General features: G+C 37.3%; 1 protein-coding gene across 1 annotated transcript in view; it reads right to left on the bottom strand.

Moving 5' to 3' along the window:
* Nucleotides 1-4,114: 4,114 nt before the first annotated feature.
* ZDHHC21 (zinc finger DHHC-type palmitoyltransferase 21) overlaps nt 4,115-21,223 on the bottom strand; it is a 79,619-nt gene continuing 62,510 nt past the window's right edge. Inside the window, exon 10 of the mRNA XM_053932917.1 lies at nt 4,115-4,195. Coding sequence (XP_053788892.1) covers nt 4,171-4,195 — 25 coding nt within the window. The 3' untranslated portion in view covers nt 4,115-4,170. The remainder of the gene's footprint in view (nt 4,196-21,223) is intronic.

The raw sequence follows: 21,223 nt of genomic DNA, 5'->3' as shown, positions 1-21,223 counted from the left end.
TAACTAATCCTGATTTCTCCCTAATTTTGGTACTGAATCAGTAACCTGTCCTCAAGGGTGAAGAGATGATGTCCTGAGAGGGGAGAAAAATTTCCCTGTACCTCCAAACATAGACTGAGAATAGGAAAGGTCTCAAGATGTTCTGTTATTGTCAGACACATGCTCTTTTAGCCTCTAACAAGACATAAGCACAACTTCCCATTTAACATAAGTTGTTAGCAAATTAATTGAGGTATATCCAAGGAAAGGTTTTTGTATATATAATGTTCCTAATATTTTTTTTTTAATTGTAACACAACAAAGCACTTTCATCTAAAGCCAGCAGATTGTGTATCCGAACAGCTGCAAACCATAAAACAGGGAGGATAACTGTTAGGCAGTTTTATACTTTGTTCATCACCATGCTCTTCTTCTGGTAAAGAAGAGGATATGCCTTTTCAAGTTAGGATTTGCCAGTCCTTTTCACTATGCTTCATTTTAACTTATTCTGAGTGGTTTCAGCTCTCTACATAGCAGCATTCTCTGTGCACGTACTCTTGCAAGATAGGTAAGTCTGGAGAAAGCACCCAGAGAAAAGCTAAGAGATAAATCATGTCCATATTCAGTTCATACACTGCAGGCATTAAAGGACAAGTGAAATTCCTTACAAGGAGATGGTAGTAAGCAAGGCAGTCAAACCAACAAAACTGAGCTAAGTCTGATATGTGATCTATACATGATAATGGTCCTTAGATTGAACATGTCTTCATAAATGTTTTCAATTAAACATTCAGTAACAAAGCAGGTATTTGATCAGTCTCTGTTTATTGCGTGTTCTTTCTTGAAGCACTCAAAAAAATTATGAAGGAGATAAAACAGATCAGAGATCAGAACTGGCACAGCCCATACCCTCTTGTCAGTCTGGAATATCATGCCTTCACCTGCACAAGCTCTGGGATATGTTGATCATTAATGGCACTTATCTGCAGCTTCCTCATAAAATGAGGGTGAGCATTATTTTCCATACACCTCTCTGGCAGAGCAAATTGCCCCATGTTTCCGGAAGTGGAAGGGGCAGAGCCACAGGGCTATGCATCTTCAGTTATAAGAAGTTGTAAATCGTAGCTAGTCAGATTTTCAGCACAATGTCAGTGCTGATGAGCACCACATGGCTCCCCCAAGACTTGAGGGTATATACCTATCTCATTAATCTTTTTCTTATGATAAGCAGACCTGTTTCATATTTATTTCATCATGAATCATGAGGAAATTTGTTTGTGCCTTCTGCCTAGGGCTAGGATACAGTAAGGCACATTCCTTCCTTCCTTCCTTCCTTCCTTCCTTCCTTCCTTCCTTCCTTCCTTCCTTCCTTCCTTCCTTCCTTCCTTCCTTCCTTCCTTCCGCAACTTCCGCAACTTCCGCAACTTCCGCAACTTCCGCAACTTCCGCAACTTCCGCAACTTCCGCAACTTCCGCAACTTCCTTCCGCAACTTCCTTCCGCAACTTCCTTCCGCAACTTCCTTCCGCAACTTCCTTCCTTCCTTCCTTCCTTCCTTCCTTCCTTCCTTCCTTCCTTCCTTCCTTCCTTCCTTCCTTCCTTCCTTCCTTCCTTCCTTCCTTCCTTCCTTCCTTCCTTCCTTCCTTCCTTCCTTCCTTCCTTCCTTCCTTCCTTCCTTCCTTCCTTCCTTCCTTCCTTCCTTCCTTCCTTCCTTCCTTCCTTCCTTCCTTCCTTCCTTCCTTCCTTCCTTCCTTCCTTCCTTCCTTCCTTCCTTCCTTCCTTCCTTCCTTCCTTCCTTCCTTCCTTCCTTCCTTCCTTCCTTCCTTCCGCAACTTCCGCAACTTCCGCAACTTCCGCAACTTCCGCAACTTCCGCAACTTCCGCAACTTCCGCAACTTCCGCAACTTCCGCAACTTCCGCAACTTCCGCAACTTCCGCAACTTCCGCAACTTCCGCAACTTCCGCAACTTCCGCAACTTCCTTCCTTCCGCAACTTCCTTCCTTCCTTCCTTCCGCAACTTCCTTCCTTCCTTCCTTCCTTCCTTCCTTCCTTCCTTCCTTCCTTCCTTCCTTCCGCAACTTCCTTCCGCAACTTCCTTCCTTCCTTCCTTCCTTCCTTCCTTCCTTCCTTCCTTCCTTCCTTCCTTCCTTCCTTCCTTCCTTCCTTCCTTCCTTCCTTCCTTCCTTCCTTCCTTCCTTCCTTCCTTCCTTCCTTCCTTCCTTCCTTCCTTCCTTCCTTCCTTCCTTCCTTCCTTCCTTCCTTCCTTCCTTCCGCAACTTCCTTCCGCAACTTCCTTCCGCAACTTCCTTCCGCAACTTCCTTCCTTCCTTCCGCAACTTCCTTCCTTCCGCAACTTCCTTCCGCAACTTCCTTCCGCAACTTCCTTCCGCAACTTCCTTCCGCAACTTCCTTCCTTCCTTCCTTCCTTCCTTCCTTCCTTCCTTCCTTCCTTCCTTCCTTCCTTCCTTCCTTCCTTCCTTCCTTCCTTCCTTCCTTCCTTCCTTCCTTCCTTCCTTCCTTCCTTCCTTCCTTCCTTCCTTCCTTCCTTCCTTCCTTCCTTCCTTCCTTCCTTCCTTCCTTCCTTCCTTCCTTCCTTCCTTCCTTCCTTCCTTCCTTCCTTCCTTCCTTCCTTCCTTCCTTCCTTCCTTCCTTCCTTCCGCAACTTCCTTCCTTCCTTCCGCAACTTCCTTCCGCAACTTCCTTCCGCAACTTCCTTCCGCAACTTCCTTCCGCAACTTCCTTCCGCAACTTCCTTCCGCAACTTCCGCAACTTCCTTCCGCAACTTCCTTCCGCAACTTCCTTCCGCAACTTCCTTCCTTCCGCAACTTCCTTCCTTCCTTCCGCAACTTCCTTCCGCAACTTCCTTCTGCAACTTCCGCAACTTCTGCAACTTCCGCAACTTCCTTCCACAACTTCCTTCCGCAACTTCCGCAACTTCCGTCTGCAACTTCCTGCCTTTCTCAACTTCCTTCCTCGACTTCCTTCCTTCTGCAACTTCCTTCTGCAATCTTACCCTGCAGGCCTTTTTTCAAACATCAATGCCAGGCAATCAAAAAACCCATTAAATTACATACCACAAGCCATGGCATTGGCTCTGGAATTCAGTTTTTGATTTTTTTTGTTAAATACGATTTAAAATAACATTTAAATAAGATTTCAAAGTTACCTATATATAATTCTTTTCTTTGCTTATATCCTTTATAGGGATACAGATAAAATATACAGGTTGGAACATAGATTTGTAGTGGTCTGGGTCACATACAGAATTAAATTATGGCACAAATCAATTCCCTGAAATAGAAATTTTTACTTTCAGATTTTTAGTTTTATTCAATAAGGAATCAGATAAGAGATATTGTCACTTAACACAAATTTGGGTTTTTGTTTGTTTTTTTCTCACTGCTCTGCAGATGAAAAGTAAAAAAAAAAAACCGCAATACACAGCTTGCAGGATTATCAAAATTTCTAGTTACCATACCAAAGAATGACTGAATAAAATTATTTGAAATTTCTTATTATTTGCCATGCTTTACTCACAAAAGCAGAACCCACAATTTTCAGTTCTAAAAGATGAAGTGTCTGTGTGTGCTTTAAAACATCTTATGTTTCTTCTGCACAGAGTGCCAGATTCCCGTATCTGAGCTTCTCCATCTCCCAAAAAGCCATCAAAATTTATTTTCACATAACATATCCTCAAGGTCTAGTTATGCGACATTCAGCTTTGCACATTTCAGCTATTTTTAATGTTGTTTGAAGATCAAACAAAGTTTAACCAATCAGTAGTAGATATAGAGGATTTATCTGCAACCACACTATGCTGTTCCTTTAATACCTTTCAGCAACATAAGTGCTTACATCCTAATAGGTTTTTAGCTTAAGATCTAATCATCCACTCTTGAATTAAGATGCTTGAATGAAGCCAACTCATTTGGAACTAAGCACTTTAATGTCAACAGAGACATATGGTATTGAGACTGAATTACAAAGGATCTCTTCTGAGCCATCTATTACGGAAGCAAGACTAAGACTCCAGCATTATTATTAGTTTACTCATTTATTTTCTAGCAAATAATTGAGAGTAAGATCTTCTTAAGAAAGTGGAAATGGTCTAATAATTGCAGTCTGTTGGTATAGTACATTCCTGTGTGCATTGATTAAATCTCCCCCATCCATACTTTATGGCACTATGCTCATCTGTAAGACCTCCTTCTGAAACTGAAAGAAAAAAACAAAATATGAAGTGAAACAACTTTAGCCCAGTGATGAAAATTTTAATTTATCAGCAGTAATGTCAAGTCCTCTAACATTTTTTAAGAAATCTAGACATTTACTTGCCCAGAATTATTCAAGACTTATTATCTGACAAAATATTTCTTTTAAAAATTGTTCATCACAAAGTTTATGGCAATAAATAACACCCTCCTTTGAATATAAAGTTAAAAACAGAGGCTCCCTTTTGTTCTCAAACTGTTCCACTCTCTCTAGTCTCAACATGAGGCTGAGAAAAAAATGCTAGAGTAATCTCCTGTAGCATCAGTTGGAAAAAAATGAAGTGGACATCCTTCCACATTGTTTGCTTATGAAACAAAAAGAGCAAAAAAAAAACCACAAAGCAATATAAACTGAAACTGAAAGTGTATTTTTCTGGGATGGTCCTTTTAAGTAGAAGCCATCAGCTTTAAATGTTCATGACCATATAAGAAAATGGCTGCCAAGATGTTTAAATACCATGTTTAAACACCAAGGTGTTTAAATACCATTGTGTGACTAAGATAAAAGTCAAAGTTTTCTTATAATACTATCAAGAGTTTTTTGTCTACATTTGTAAAGAAGATATGGTTAGACAATATGGATGCATTATCTATTTAAGCCATTGTTACCAGGGGCTCCAGCAGACAGTGCCGTTAATTGCCTAAATGCATTCCTACTCTTAGCTCAGTAAAACTGCAACATGGGCTGTCCTCACAGTCCACGTGTTTTCCCCCTTTAAGGGCAAATAGGCTGAACTACCTCTTCTGTGTCATCACAATAAACACCTGGCAAATATAACTGCAGAAGTAAAAAGATGCAGTGCACTTCTAGCAGGAGCATTAGCCATGTCTATTCTGTGAAGGATTGAACATAGTTTCCCCTTCTCCAAGCAGACTGCACAGAACAACCATTACACTGTTTTTTTTTTCCCCAAGATTTTCAGCTCTGCAAATTTAAGAGATCTCCTGTCTTTCTGAATATAGAGACCTTCCTATAAAATCTTGTTGACATGGAAAAAAAATGCTTAAAGTTTCCTTTATATTTGTTAAATATTCCATTTTACTATACTGGTTTGCTAATGGCTTGAGAACTCCATTTTTGATTTTGGAATCTAAGTTATGAACTATCTCAGAAACAGAAAAAGCCGTTTTAAAATAATACCAATTTCCAAAAGTCTGCTTTGCAGACTTTCCTATTAAAAACATTAGAAAGCAGAAAGGTTGTTGTCATTGTCTAAATGCAGCCATTATGAAAGTGACTTTAAGAACAATCTGTATTGTAGTACAGCATGGATTAGTAAAACCCACCTGAAGAGCTCCCACTGCATTTCTCCCTGTGAACACACAGTTCTAGTTTTGTTTTGGCTTAATTGTGCTGGTTTGCTTCAGCTTACTTTTTATCTTTTCCAAAGCTTATATTTAAGGTGGATCATGAACTGTCTGCTAAGTCTCACTGAGATCTCAGCAGGGGCCTGGCTGCAATTAAGCGCTGTACAAGTCAGACCACAAAGCCAGGTCGTGTTCTCGGTTTGTATTCAGTGCAAGTAACATACAGACACACATCTCAGAAAGAAATGTGGCCTTTGGCATGCACCAATTTGGCAAAGCCAATTCTTTAGCCAGAAGAGAGGCAAGTGACACAGCAAACAGCGAGAAACAGGGGAGCTTTTATTCCTGAATCTATTCTCCACAAAGAACTTGGGAAATTTTTAGCATCTTCAGCTTGAAAAGCTTCTTTTTTCTGTTTTGATCTCTGTACAGGTAGATTTAACACTGAGGAGTTCTGTGACTAGCATGCCTGAAATTTTGAAGAGGACCATGGAGACAGTGACATTGTGAGTAAGTTCTACCCAAGTGTCAATTACTGCATCAGTCACATCTGGAAGTTTTTCTTCCAAGGACCAGAAACAAAATTTTTAGTGAATGAAAACAATATGAACACCATGTTTGTACCAATCCTGATCCAATTATTACTGGATTCATTCACAGAGGCTTACATAACATGTCAAGGAAAGGCAATTGTAAGGATACAGGAGTAATCTGTGTTTCTGATTATTTTGAAGAGCAACTAGTATTTCTTCACAGCCTAATTTTTTGTACTAATTATTTAAGGGATCATGGGTGAGATGAATATTAAAATAAGGAGGAGGAAAAGAATAGACTTGAGGGGATGAATAGCAACTGTGGTGAAGAAATCTACCAGACAGTAATTGCACAAGTCTTTAAATACCCAGAACTTAATCTGAAACCTTCTCTGGTGTAGAAAGGCATGTGACAGAAAGGCATCGTTTCAGCACTACCAGGAAGTCTTTTGTTCACTTACACAGAGCCTCACTTACTCAGGAGCTCACAGACACGGCAGCAGATTTCAGCTCTAAAGAAGGTAAAGGCAAGTGGTGGTACTCAGCCAACACCAACGAATTAAAAGCACAGACAAACAAAAATGTACCACCCCTTGGACTAGTTTCCTACCAAGGTCCTCCTGCTAACTTTTGTGTAGGAATCTAATACAGTGTGCAGTCCCTAAGAGATACATGGCAACTGTAAACATACAACAGGACATCTTTTGTGTGTGCAGGTTAATTTTTAAAAACATTTTTGATTATGATTTACTGAGAGAAATGCCACAAAGTCTGATAAAATTAACTTGTTGTAAAATCAAACTTCATGTGAAAATACACACAAGATTGCTACTTTTAGAGGAATAGGAGCATGTGCCCACTTTTCAATTTATTCTGAAACACACCTTAATTGTGAAGATAAACATAGGTATATACCCCTTAAAAGATGAGATCACAATGTGCTACGACTAAAAAATAAAAACAGACCCTTCTGAGATCAGAATAGAGCCTCTGAAGAAGCAATGATTAACTTCACATGGCAGAAGTCTAACTATGATAGGTTTAAAATTAATACAAAATAATTTCCATAGCTAACAGCTAGTATTCTGCTTTTCTGGCCAGTCTTTATATTCAAAGCATTTTGTTCCACACAAAAGCCTGTACTCCTTTCTGAACAGCAAAGCAGTGTTTCATATTTTGCTGCCATTCTCATAAATCACCACGTGAGGGACTCAAGGACTCTATTGTCTTTGCCGACCAGATTTATACCCATGTTAAACCTATTGCTTATGTTAAAATGAAAAATTTGGGGAAAATATCTCTGCACTGGCCATCTGGTAATGCTGATAACATGGAAAATTTTACTGCAATAAATCAAATTCATCTGTTTATATTGTGAGGTGATGTAAGTAGATGATGGTAACTTACAGGGCAAAAAATTCACAAAATGGAAATTACTTTTTTAAAATAAAAATATTAACAGTGATAAACGCCATCATTTTTCTTCTTTGTTTGGGCAGAGAAAACTTTAAATCTGTTAAATTTATATGCAGAGTATGCCTCTAGCAAATGAAAGCAGAGATTTCATTTGCTCCAAGCACAGAACTGACATAAACAAAGGGCAATATGAACAGGAAATACCTGAATCACCAATGACAAAGGAAAATTTTACCCAGAGCTTTTGTGCTGTTGTAAAATCAAATATGACTCTACTTGGAGTTTCTTAAACCCTATTCCCTTCTGAAGCTTCAGAGAGAGCTTTGTAAAAGTTAAGATTTTCCTACACAGTATCAAACTAAGGAATTTTGTCACAGGTAAGCTGTAAGTAGATGAACCCTTTTTCAGAATACAATTATAGACAATAGATGTGTAATAACAACTCCAAGATCATGTGGAAATAATATCTATTGTTTCAGAATCAGAATAGCCATGTCAGCCAGGTGCAGTGCTGCACTGATGAAGTAATTCATCTTCACAGTTCTGAAACAGTTGAGGAAGCACTGTACTAAATTGCATTATATGGCAAGGAAATGCTATTTGATTTCAAGCATATGTTCAAACAACTGATTTTTTCTTTAAAAAGGCATGTTCTTTGAATTTTCTAAATGGAAATCAGATACAAGCAAGAAAAGGCAATAAGTTCTCGCACTTAATCAGCTGGCTAACTGTTCTTCATGGCTTCTAATTTGACTTGGTAGTTTGGACTAAAACCAAACAAACAAAAAAGGTGGTTTAGTTTTTCAAGGTTTTAAAGTAGATTGGCTGACTTCAGGAAAAGAACATACTGTTTTCTCATGAAGACAAATGCAAAATTTTCTTCCAAATACTGGCTAAAGTAAAAAGACTTTTGAGTTGAAATTATTTGGTTGGAGAATAAAAAACATCCAAATGACTTGAAAGTAGAATTGAATAATAAGTTAAACCAACTGAAAAAAATGTAAAAGAACAATCACATATTTATTTAACTGAAATATAATTTATATCTCTATATATGCATATAAGTTATTAAAAAATAGGAGGACTTGCAAATCTCACAGTCCTTTACCACAATCATGAATAGAAAGGCCCTCATGACATCTCATAAAAACTGGGGGATTTAAAATTTTTTCTACTAAGCTGTTCTCTCATATAACATACTTGCAGAGAGCTAATACAGGCACAGAGGGCTGAACCCTTTGCTTTCTCATAGATAAATGAGTAAAAACTCCAGAAAATCATGTAGCATAGAATTCCTGAAGAGTTTCTGTTGTCCACAGTTCTTTGCCTACATTGCTTACAATCTTAGGAAGGCAGAAACTGCTGCTCAAATACAGCACCATGCCAAGGGACTGAGCTCAGCTGACATGTATGCTACGTAATATTAAACACTTTGTAGTAGTAGCACTGGATATTATCTATAAAGGACCTAAAAGACAGAAGGATTGCTGTATTTCCCAATCTCAGTAAATCTAAACTCCGTGCCATAAGGAAAGAAGATTTGTAAAACATAGGTGTCATATCTATTGTCTGTAACCTCAAATGCAGAGAGGTGCCTGGAAATCCAGTGAAGTGAAGTTAGCATGTGCCAACAGGTAAGTGTATCATGCTGTGGTGAGTGTTCTTTTAAACTTCGAGGTACTAAAATAGAGAACATAGTGCCATTAAGACCAGAAAATTAGACAAGAAACTAGTAATTGCTGAGAACAGATCTGTCAGTGCAGAGCTGTTTAAACAAAGCTGGTATTCATCCACTGGGAAAAGGAAGTGCCATCTCCCTAAGGCATGCATGCACGTGTGTACGTGAGAGTTATTTTAATGAGGAGATTCATAAAAAATAGCTAAAATTTGACACAAGCAAAATACTTATCATGCATTGTCTTTGGATATTTACCTGGGACAATTATCTAATGAACATTATAAATAAATCTCTGCAGATGCTCTGTGGACACACACTTCTTCAAGTGCTGGCAGACCTGCACTTTAACAGAGTATTAAAGTACAGGAGAAGCAAAATCAGATGTGTTTGTGACATTATTTTTTAATTATTTACTTGTTTTGTTCCATCTGCTTTTCCTTGTTCTGCCAGTAAAGATTTGGCAATGTCTGCCCCATCCATGTGAATGCTTTTATCCTGTAACTGTCATGAGTACCATTTAACTTCATAATTTGACTATTTATGAACTTGCCCTTGCTAGTGTTTTTTCTTTTGCTGAACAACACTTTTTGCTTTTATTTTGTGGCTTGATAAGGAATGCTGAAGGCCTCACAGTCAGCCTTTCAAAGGATTAGGCTATTCCTTTGTCCTGTGGTAAGAACAAAAAGCTTGGTCCCACATTCACTCCTTGAGGAATCTCATTTCACTTCACTATCTCCTCTGTAGGACCAGATTTCCATCATCAGTTTCCATTTTTATTTTCTTTCCAGATAGACAACTCCCTTCATGCTAGGTCAAGTGTTTCTCTGAAGTTCCTATGGACTGTATCCAGGGTAATATTTGCTTTATAAACAGAAGTATCCTTGAGGTTTTTTTCATAAAGTCTTTCACCTTAAGAAATACTCTTTGTAGCTAGCCTCATTAATAGAGATTATATTTATAGCTTCTCAAGCAGTGACCAAGAATCAGGGAAATAACTTTAATATCCACAGGACCAAACGCTATGTTCTTGCTTGAACACTATGTGATTCAGACAATTATATTAATGTTCACATAGAGTTTAATTTAAAACTCTTGGTTTCTTCTGCAAAACTTAATGCTCAGCAACTACAAAATGCTAGTTTTGTTTGTCCTTGCAAATCTTTAATTTTATGGTCACTGAATCGTTGCAACACCTCTTTAGATTGCTTTATTTTATCTGTCAGAAAGTTTGAAGGACATTACTCCTAGATGACACTTCCTAAACTTTGTTACAGTTTACCTGTTCCCATAAATTTTCACTGATGCCACAGTTATGCGGCACCTTAAGTGAAGGCCATAAAAACATGGGGCTTCAGGGTTATTTCACAGAGGGAGTTTGGTTTGTTTTCCTTTCACCTTTCTCAGATCCCACACTAGGTTACTAGAGAAGCATCTTTACAGTTCCCATTAACTTAACTGATAGGCATGGGAAGTACAATATGAGGGAACTATGTCAAAAAGATGGCTTTTTTAACCTTGAGTAAGAAAGAGTGTATCAGCTTTTCTGCTCTTTTTCTTCAAAGATCTGTGTAAAGCCTATTTTCTCTTCTTATTGTAATTAAAATTCTTCCTAAAACCAAATCTGCTCTATTTCTTCCACTTGCAGAACTCCTTGTTTCTCATTTCTCTGGTGTAAAATATCACTCAGTTGTAACTATAATTATATGATTAAACAAGTCTTAGTCATACTAGAATCTAAACTACGTATCATTTTTTTGAGCATCTGGCTTTTTCCCCCCCGCCAAAATAAATATAGTATTTGTGCACATATATATGCAGACATTATGAAAAAAACCTCTGTATTTTCCTCCTCTGAAATAACTAATTTAGTAAGCAAAACTTTCACAAGTTGCGTGACAAGAATTAGAAGTCTCCACTTTATGGCATATGAAGAGTCTGAGTAGCTGAGTTTAAAAACCAATAGACAGAGAAATGTTTCTCCAAACAAAGCATAATTCACAGAGGCAAGTTCTGTTTCTTCATTCATTATGGGTTGTACATCTTTATGAAGAGAACTTCAAGGATCAGAATGTACATTTAGTTATAAATATCTCATTTTAGAAGATCTTCCTCTGTCTCACAGACATATATAGACACAAACACAGACATAAACACGTATCTATACATACACATGTTTGCATGTATATGTGTGTGTGTGTGTGTCTGTCTGTCTCTGTGTGTATGTGTGTGTGTGTGTGTACATATGTATGCGTGTGTCTGTGTGTCTGTGTGTTTCTATATACATATACATGTTAGTCTTTCCAGGCAGATGTATATATAGCAGCTCAATAAAGACAGCTCTTAGATGATTCAGAAAACTCATTGTGGCTGGGATTGGGGTAAAATCATGGTATAGATATTGAAAGGGCATATCTGCCCTGAATCATAGTGGGGTTTTGCTGAATCCTCCACTAGAGAGTTAAGGCAGTAATACAATTGCTGTGCACTTTCTAGGTGAATGTGTTGACAAGGTATATGTATACATAACTAATTGAAAAATGTTTCAGAGGCTAAGTAACTGAAAATCACAAATGTGAAGGGCCTTTCCTTATAGGTGTAGCAGTTCAATTAGTTACAGAATACTGATTTTCTGTAGATTATCTCATTCTAGAGATATTACTGTGTGATTTAGATGACACATCTAAATCACACACATCTAGATGACACATCTAAATCACACAGCTTCTCTCTTAAGCTTATTTAATTTTTTTTATTTAAATGAACTTCCCTCTTAAGCTTATTTAATTTACCCTTCACAAATGTTTCCTCCAACTTCCTGACCAATTTTTTCCCCCCAACTTTTCTAAAGGCTTTTGGACACTGAGAATTCCTTAATGTCTTGACCCTGCTTTGAATCAGTCTAAAGGAGCCCACCAAGAAAACTTTACCAATTCCTCACTATTTGACACACACATATACATATAAAACACTTTCATTTTGACTGCCAAAAGGCGCTAAATGTTCCTTCTGCATTTCAGCTTTATACTTCTAAACATGAAGTTTTGTGCTTGTTATGCATAACAAGCTTTTGAACTAGAAGCTTTATATCACTTAGCTCTTAATACTAGATGAGGACTGTATTTCACTTGAAGCAAACAAACAAGCTTAGTTTTAAACAGCATATATTTATCCCCTCCTTGGACCCAGGTAGATTACTGGTTATAATCTAATAAGTAGAAAAACAAATAAGAAAATGAGTGAGGAACAAATGGATGCTTCCCTAAAACTCTGGGCAGTATTTTTTAAGCATCCATTCATTTGGGTTATAAAGATGGTCAAATGGAGGAAAATCATTGGGAAAGCATGACTGATTTATTGAATTTGACCTTCTACTGACCTTCTCCTGCTATAGATCCTCTTTCATACTCAAGGTATACATGTTCCTCTCACATCACTATAGGCATTGCAGCAGGTTTTTATTTGTCTTTGCCTTGGAGGACTTCATCTCTCTATAGTCCTGGCAGTTTTCTAGATGTGCAGCAGAGGCAAGTGACTTCTACACACTTTTTCTGACTGTTGATGCTCTAAGTTATCATGGCTTTCAGAGTCACAGTGAAGTTGAGATCAAACACCGCAGTGCACATGTGCACAAAGATGTTCAAAATGAATGAGTAGGAAGGAATTGTAAGCTGCCATCACCTATGGCTGTTGCTTATTTAGAGTAGATTCTGCAGTCTCACTACAAGTCTTAGCATAATGTTGTTTGCAATGGAAATTTTTTGGCAGCTCTACTGTAAAGGATTGAACTGCTGCAATCATGCTTTCTGGTCTAGCAGATGTTCTGAGAAATCAGAGTTGAGAATGTTTTGACAAGAGGCCATCTTCAAGTTCCTTTTACTGTTTCCTAACACATATTCTGTATGTTCTATAGACAAAAAAGCTACATGTGACATCAGCTGTGCAAAAATACATTTTTCCTTAACCAGAGGAGTTGCTGCCAATAGTGTATAGGCACATCTTTCCTGTCACAGTCTGCTGTGTTCAAAAAATTCTGCTATGACCTCTACAATTTTAAATAAAAGGAACATCTGAAAAAAGACAAGGGTTTTTCTTATCTGTGAATGCCTTAGGTTGTCCCTTTGCTATTTCCTAAGCAAAAAGACACGTGGAGCCAATCTAAGTATTTAAGGAAACAATATGCAGTTCATTCACATGTATGTACACAATAGCAATCTGCTTGTGCTGTTCTGCGGATTAAAAGGACAAGATAATTACATCCTGTCCAGCATGCTGATAAAAATACATTAGTCAAAGAAAAAAAAAAAAAAAAAAAAAAAAGAAAAGGTAATGTTTGTGATAAAATCAGAAGGGTCCCAGAATAAGCCATTGGAGACCTGAACTGAGGTCACTTGATACAGCTGAGTCAATACTGTCTTTGTTGCTTTTAACTTTCATTTTGCTATCTACATGAATAGAAGCCTTTTCTACAGAGGGGTAGCAATGGCAGTAGTAGTTACGTTCTCTGAAATATCTTGTTTTTGTATTTAATAAAGAAATTCCTTTATATTTTTCACTTTTGAGGACAGAGCAGAAGTTATAAAACTGGAATTTCTCTTTGAACATCAAGCCTCTCCTTAAAAATAAGAGTAACTAACTTCCCTTTTTCAAAGGCAACCAGGTATTAGAATAATAAGCCCATATTAATTATCTGTCTAAAAGATTAGACAAAAAGTTACACAGTGCACATATAAACCAGGAGGAAAAGTAAGCAAGATTTAAGGCAAAATTCCCTTCTCCTTCTGTACATAAACAGCTGAGATGGTGAAATTTCACATCCTAACCCAGAACTATGTTTTTGTAAATTTTTTCATGAACATTATCAAGTAGGGAGAAGTTTCTCTCACAGGAGAACTCTAGACAAATGAAATGCAGAGGTACTCTGACAACAAATGTGACCAGTCCTGCTGCTAAACTGCCAGAGTACATTACTGCTGGTGCTGGGAGACATACACTAAGCAGTCGGTACCACATCCCAGCCTAATTTTGGTGCCAAACTCAGGGCGGTGATCTGAAATAGCAACTCACACACATCTCTTGCAGTACTAATACCAAAACACCTTGCCTATATCAAACTTTGCTGGGAGAGAAATGGCTTTCATTCCATCTGAAGTCCAGGCTACACATAAAGCAAAGAAACAAAATGCAGGCCTCTGCTCTTCATGAAATGAGAAGAAACTGTATGGTGCCACTGAGAGTATGTCTGGCCTGCTCTTCTCTCCTTGCCAAAAAATGGTGTCATCAGCATGTTTGGGAATGGCAGCAATGTCCAGAAGTAACTTTATTTATATGCACTGTATTAGGCTTGCAGACAAAAGCATACATAGAAGATTGTGAGTTTGTTCACATCAGATGAATACAGCGTAGTGAGTACCATGTTTTTCATAGTTTCAGTGGTTTACTTATTCAGCTTTTCAAGCCTCTACTCTGCCAAGCCACACCATCCATCTGTCCCTCCAGACAAACCAAATGTTGTACTTATAGAGACCAAGACATGGACAACCTAAAATGTTGTTGTTGCAGAGAAGTTTTGCAGCAAAAGAACTTGACACTTTGGGCTTCTGAGCTCCATTCTGCTTCCTCAGAGCTACAGGACCATTTTTCTTAAGGACACAGCATCTGGAAATTCTGCATCTTTGATGTACATATTGTTGCAGAATGTTTCATATTGTAGGCAGAGCGCTTCATTGTCTTTAAGCCATTGACACCAATATAACTATTCCAGTTTAATCAGATTTACTTCTGTATTATGTCACTTAAACATCAACATGTCACCAGCTTTGACTTAGGAGTAGTTTGATTACACACCATCTAAAAGCCTGAGTTCTTTATAGCCTTTAATGCAAGACCTTAAAGATTATTGTTATTTTCAAGTTTTTAATTATTTTTATTTTTATTTTACTTTATGTATTTAACCTTTGGAGAAAGGTTTCTTTTATTAATTGCTTGGAAGATGAAAAACTGTCAGTATAGCTAGTAATAGAGGCAGCAAAAAAAAGTGGGACATGTCACTTGTTAACTACAAAGAAAAGTTTAGAAAATAATTGTAAGAGTAGGTCAGATAAATAGAAGTAAAAACACAATATCCATTTCCAAGATGAACCTCTCTCTGTTTATAAACATAATTTCACAGTATTATGATGTAACTAAATACATAATGTATGTGTGATAATGAAAAAGAAAACTTCTCTTAACTGAAGGCTGTTTGGCCATTCTTGGTCCTACTGCTAATTTGACTATTAAACCCAGCAAGTTCAGTAAGCAATGAATATTTGAAAAATAATATTCTTTAACAATGAATTCTATTAGTTAATCACATAGCATCTTAAACATCATTTGTGTGCATCTCTCATGAAAGTACCCCATCTCACTTTAGTTATGCATAGCAGAGTAGAATGGTTCAGCAGGAAGGAACCTAACACCTGATCATTTAATCCAACTTGCAGTGGCATAAATCAGTCACCTTCCTTACAATTTGGAACATTTATTTTTCTGTTATATATCCTCTCACTCACCTGCCTGCCAGCCTAAGTAACCCTACCCCTTTTAATCTCTTCTCTAAATGGACATAGTCTCCTGTGGCTGTGTAATTTGTGCCATGGGAACAGAGGCAGACGAATAGTCAGTGCTTTTCTGAGCAGGGCAGCTCTTGCTTTTCTCCCAACAGACTTAGAGGGCTAGGACAAAAAAAAGTAGGGGGGAGGTGGGGGAGGAGAATCCTTCTTAGTGCCAGTCATGAGGTGATTATGAACAGTTCTGGCTGTGAGTGTATGCTAAAAATAAAAATAACAAAATAACAACAGATAATACTAACAGGACTCTGGGTGCACAGAACACCAGAGCACCAGTTATCACTCAAAAACAAATTAAGACAACACAACTTGGAAGTGCCAACTTGGAAGTGTCTTTAAGCACAATCACTTCTCTGGATCAGTGAGTGTGATTGCATGTGTGATTGAATGCCCATCCTCACTCATAAGTAGTCAAAAGAAGGAGAGCTTCTAATCTTATTCTAAGCACAGATAAGTACATAGTCTTCATTAACAAGTTTTTAAAGCAGGGATAAACTTGGCCATTATGGTTAGTAACTTTGGTAGTAACATGGAAATGGAGAGCAAACTGACTTTGTCTTTGAAATATATGCTGCTACTTGCCTGTTTGTTAGTTCAAGTTTCAGATTAAATAGAGAAGTAAGTTCCTGGAGTAGTACTGAAAAACAGTCTTCCCTACAGGAATTCTTTCAGTCCCTTTTTTTGGTGGGGGTTAACTGGCTTGTAGGCAGTTAAAAATCTTGTATTACATGCAGGTCTCAAGTTTCATGCAAAAACTGAATTCCTGAAGTCTGTTGTGTAATGCACCAACAGTTTCACAACACTCTTTCTCACATATACCTCAGCTCAACATGGTACCATGTATAACACAGTTAGGCAGTGAAACAGCTGCAGTCAAACACAGGACGCAACTAAGGAGTATCATCCAGGTTCAAAGATATGTAGAAATATATGTAGATATATAGAAACATATGTGGAATATTCATGAACCTTTATTAGAAGATATGCAGACAAAAATTCCCTTGTTCCCTTACCAAAACATTCCTGAAGTCAAAATCACTTCATTCCTATAGAAATGTTCCTCAGTGCAGTGCCCATATAAATTACAGCAGACAGATCAGTAAGTCACTTTCTTAAGGATGTATTAACAGTCAGAGGAAAGTGACATTAGTCTTAAGAGACTCGGAGATTTTTGAAGTAATTTTACTGAAGTTATTATGCAATTTCTTTATAGATAACAAGAGAAATTATATGAATTGACACCTAAAATGATGGTCACTCAACAGAACATCTTTAACCAGTTAACCTACATATAAGAAAACGTACATATTTAGCTATCCTGCTTCAGATGTCTGCTAAAGTCAGAAATCCCTCCTTAAACTCCACTGTTTGAGTAGCTTTTACCTATAGAGGGAAGCTATGGCCACTTGCTCAGATGTAGATGTGTACACTACAGCAAACTGTCTCCACCAGATAAATCCCTCCCTGTGCACTGCTGTGAATGAGCAAGAGTAATGTTTTTGTGCATCTTTGCATCTGGTCTGCCTCCAAGAAAAATCATCAGGTGAAGTTGTAGGAGCTGTGGTGACTCCTATTATTAGGATTCACTATTGCGTGTTGATTTATGGACATGGATTATTTTCAAATCTATCTGAAGAAAGAAATAAGCAAACCTGAGGTCTTCCAGAAAGTAAATTCATAAATATTATCCCTTTGTCAAAACATTTCTTAAACCTCAGTTGTTTCAAACAAGATTTAGTGGCTGTATCAAACTTAGATTTTCAGACAGTCAGGCCCATTGCCATTCCAGAGAGGATGGAATATATCAGCATGTTAAGTGAAGTGAACTAAGTCCTAGTTCAAAATGCTAGGTATTATTGTTTAATTCCAAGAGTGGCTTGGAGTAAAGCAACAAAATGTACTGTACTGCCAAAAAGCACATATATCAAAACCAGTACTGCCCCAAAAGTGAGGATTCAGCTTCCAGATGAGGAACCGTAATTTCCTAAAATGCTTTGTAAAAAGTTGCTTGTCATTGTCTGATCCTAATCAATGAGCCTAATTTCAACAAAATCCTTCAAGTGTTTCTACTGTGTAGTGTATTAGTCACCCTATCTTTTACAGATTAAGCTCTTTGGCATTATAGGAGAAATCATCTGCTGCATACTGGCATCAACAAGCAAAAGCAGATTCATAAACTCTGCCCTTAATCTCTCTTTCAGTTTTCTTCCAATTAGAAACAATCTTTCTCTGATACTCTAATTAATACTTACACATTAAAATATTAGGCATTATAGCAGAAATCATCTGTTATATTCTTGCATAAAGCAAAACTAGGTTTGTAAGCCCTTGCCCTTAATCTTTCTTTCAATTTTCTTCCATTTAAAAAACATCTTTCCCCAATACTCTAATTAATGCAAATGATATTCATGATTAGTTAGTATTATGCTAATCTGAGCCCCAAATTTCCCTAAATCTACATGGTGTTGTCTGAGTACCAGATTGCTTTGGGTTCCTAAGTAAAATTACATTAGCCTGCCAGCTGTACAAAACACCATGATAGAGTAGAAATCCAAGCAAATCATCAAGATTACATTAGTTTTGTTTCTTAATGAACAACTGTTTGCATTAGGGATTACAGACAAATTATGATTTTCCTCTCTGTACCCAGGCAGCTAGGCATCTGTTGAGAAGTTTCATTTTTTTTCCTGACTAAATAGATTGAGGAGAGCTAAGACAGAGAGAAAAGTCTAATATTTCATGTAATTGATTTTTTTCCATTACAAAGCAATCAGCACTCTGTGGCTGACTGCTAACCTTGAATTCTCTCTTCCACTCCAGCTTGGAATGCAGGAGAAACCTGAGCAGCTTTTTTTTCAGAAAGCCATCAGTCACCCAGCTTCTTCTCTCCTCCTGCAGAAGCAGATTATGTACTTTATAGTCATACCTGCTTGCTGTTACACTTCAAGCCTGTTTCCCAAATCATGCTGCCGCAATTCCTGCTGCTCTGATATATAAACAACATGCCACCAAAAAGCATCAGGTGTGGAAAACAGGGCATCGGGCTCATGCCTGTCTGAGTTAACAGTGCACACAGGGAAACTAAGCCAGGAAAGTTGGGTAATAATGAATGTGGTACCACCAAGACTGCCAATCTTTAAAGTGTAACAACGAAGTGCAGCCCTGTACATGTACACAATTTAGCAGCCTGTTCGTCTGTCCCTGTTTCATGTCAAACTCCTGTAACATGCTCATTGTCATGTTCTGCTTGATTCAATTATGGTCCTAGAGTACAAGCTTACTCATTCTTCCATGTGCTAATCTCATCTCCAAAACTCACACTGTGGTACCTCATTATTGTTGGCAAAAATGTAGCACTCTGATAGGAAAAGTAAGGCTCTGATACATTCATCAATGTGTATCAAGACCTCCTGATTATAAAATACAAGTAGCTAGTTAATTGTGATCAATCTGTAGAATGCTGGACAGTAAAGGGTGGGTAAATCACCATCCATATCTTGGATGACAACACAAAGCAGCAGCAAAATAATTCTGCACAATTTCTTTCCTCATATTAAAAACCTATTTTAATATTACAGCTCACTCTTGGCCTATACAGAGCATCAGATGTATAAAAATGTTTACTGAAGGACACTATCAGTATTGTGGAATTTACTAAGAAACCTTACCTGAATATTGTCCAGAACAGAACCTTCTTTTCATGTCATTCAAGTAGCCAATTTAGTCAGTCTCAATTAAGTTTTGCAACAACATGTAAAGTAAAAAAGTAAATGAAACTGACAATTATCTTTTCTATTTATAGTCAAATGCACATTTTATATTTTCTTCTGTACTTTTTCAAGTTTTTTATTGCAAACTACTGCATTAAAATACCACTCTAGATCTGTTGTCATATGCTGTCATAAAGGAAACAAATCTAAAAATATCTGCATATAAACAGTACAACAAGTGTTATTAGGACTACTGTGTTATAAAACTTTCAGAGCTTATGGAAAAATCTAAGTGACTTCCAAAATGCTTTGGAAAACTTATTTATTAGACTACCTAGTCTGAAACAGTTAAGCTGCAATTCTGTCTTCACTGGGTCTTATTAGATGCAGTAGTTTAAATTGGTGCAAGATGAAATCAGGGCTTTTACTTGAGAAATTGCCTAAGAGCCAATTCAAGTGTTTTCCCTTCCATGCTTGTCACATATTGTACTTCTGCATGGATATTATTTTGCTGTTGACAATGCATACAGAAAATTAAAATAGTCACTAAAATTAGTCAAGGAGGAGACAACCTTCATATCAGATACCAGGAAGCTTTTAATTACACATCAGTGTCAGTTGGGATGTAGAGATTGACAAACACAGTATCAAAAATACCAGGGAGTATAGAATGTAAATAAAATTATTCACTCCAAGAAGTAAAAACATCTTTCAGAGTTAAAGCCCTCTACAATTTCTGCTGTGGTAAAAGGCATCGATAAGGCAATTAAATGGACCTGAATAACCTATATGCTATCAAGTGTAGACATTCTGTCAGTTAATGATACATCAGTTTGCTTATTGATTTGTGAAAGAACACTAAAAATTATATTCTTGCCTATTACTTTTCAGTGAGAAAATTTATTATATTCTTGCCCATTACTTTTCAGTGAGATGTATTTTCACAATGGAAAATGCATCTGGATTAAGTGGTCTGAAGATCACTGTATGATATTGACTTTGGGTAAGACTTTTTAGTAATTCAGAACTTATCTTTCATTGCTATTAACACATTCACATTGCATGCACTAAAGATTTTACACCAATTATTTGGGCAGCAGCAGTAACCACAGTGTAATTTTACCTGAGAAAGAATAAAAGAACTTCTCCCTTCTCTCACTGAAAATTACTCTTCATCTAAGGTAGTCTCAGGCTTAAAAGAAACTCATAACATTTTCCCCTCTGGAATAATTTTCAGGTTTGTAACTAATTTCAATGAAAAGAATATATTTTTATTACAATTCATGGCATGAATTTGGAGCAAGACACATCATTACCAGGATTAAAGTGAAAAGCTTGTTGGTGGGAATGAGCTGAAATCACTACTGAAGACTTCAATACTAACTTGAATTAAGCAAATGGCTAACCAAGTTCAGATTCTGCCCCAAGAATCCTAAACGGTCTCTCAAACTTGCTAATTATCAGTACCAAGTATGGGAAACTCTTGGGCTTTAGGACTGTGTTATACCCTTGCAGAACCAAGATTCAAACCCAGGTGTAAAGTGAAAGCCAGTGCTGCTGCTGCTGCCTCTGCCATGGTTGTTGGGTGGATAAATGGCAGCCCAAAGGTCAGATCCATTTAATGCCTTCTCCTGATACTGGGCCTCTGAAAGTGCACTCAAAAATGAATTTGACTGGCAGGCTAAGAAACCTGACAATATGTTTATACAGACTTATATG

This window comes from Vidua chalybeata, chromosome Z (assembly GCF_026979565.1).
Source record: "Vidua chalybeata isolate OUT-0048 chromosome Z, bVidCha1 merged haplotype, whole genome shotgun sequence".
In the NCBI taxonomy this organism is placed as follows: Eukaryota; Metazoa; Chordata; class Aves; order Passeriformes; family Viduidae; genus Vidua; species Vidua chalybeata.
The sequence above is the reverse complement of the archived record's forward strand: the minus strand, read 5'-3'. Positions and strand labels throughout refer to the sequence as shown.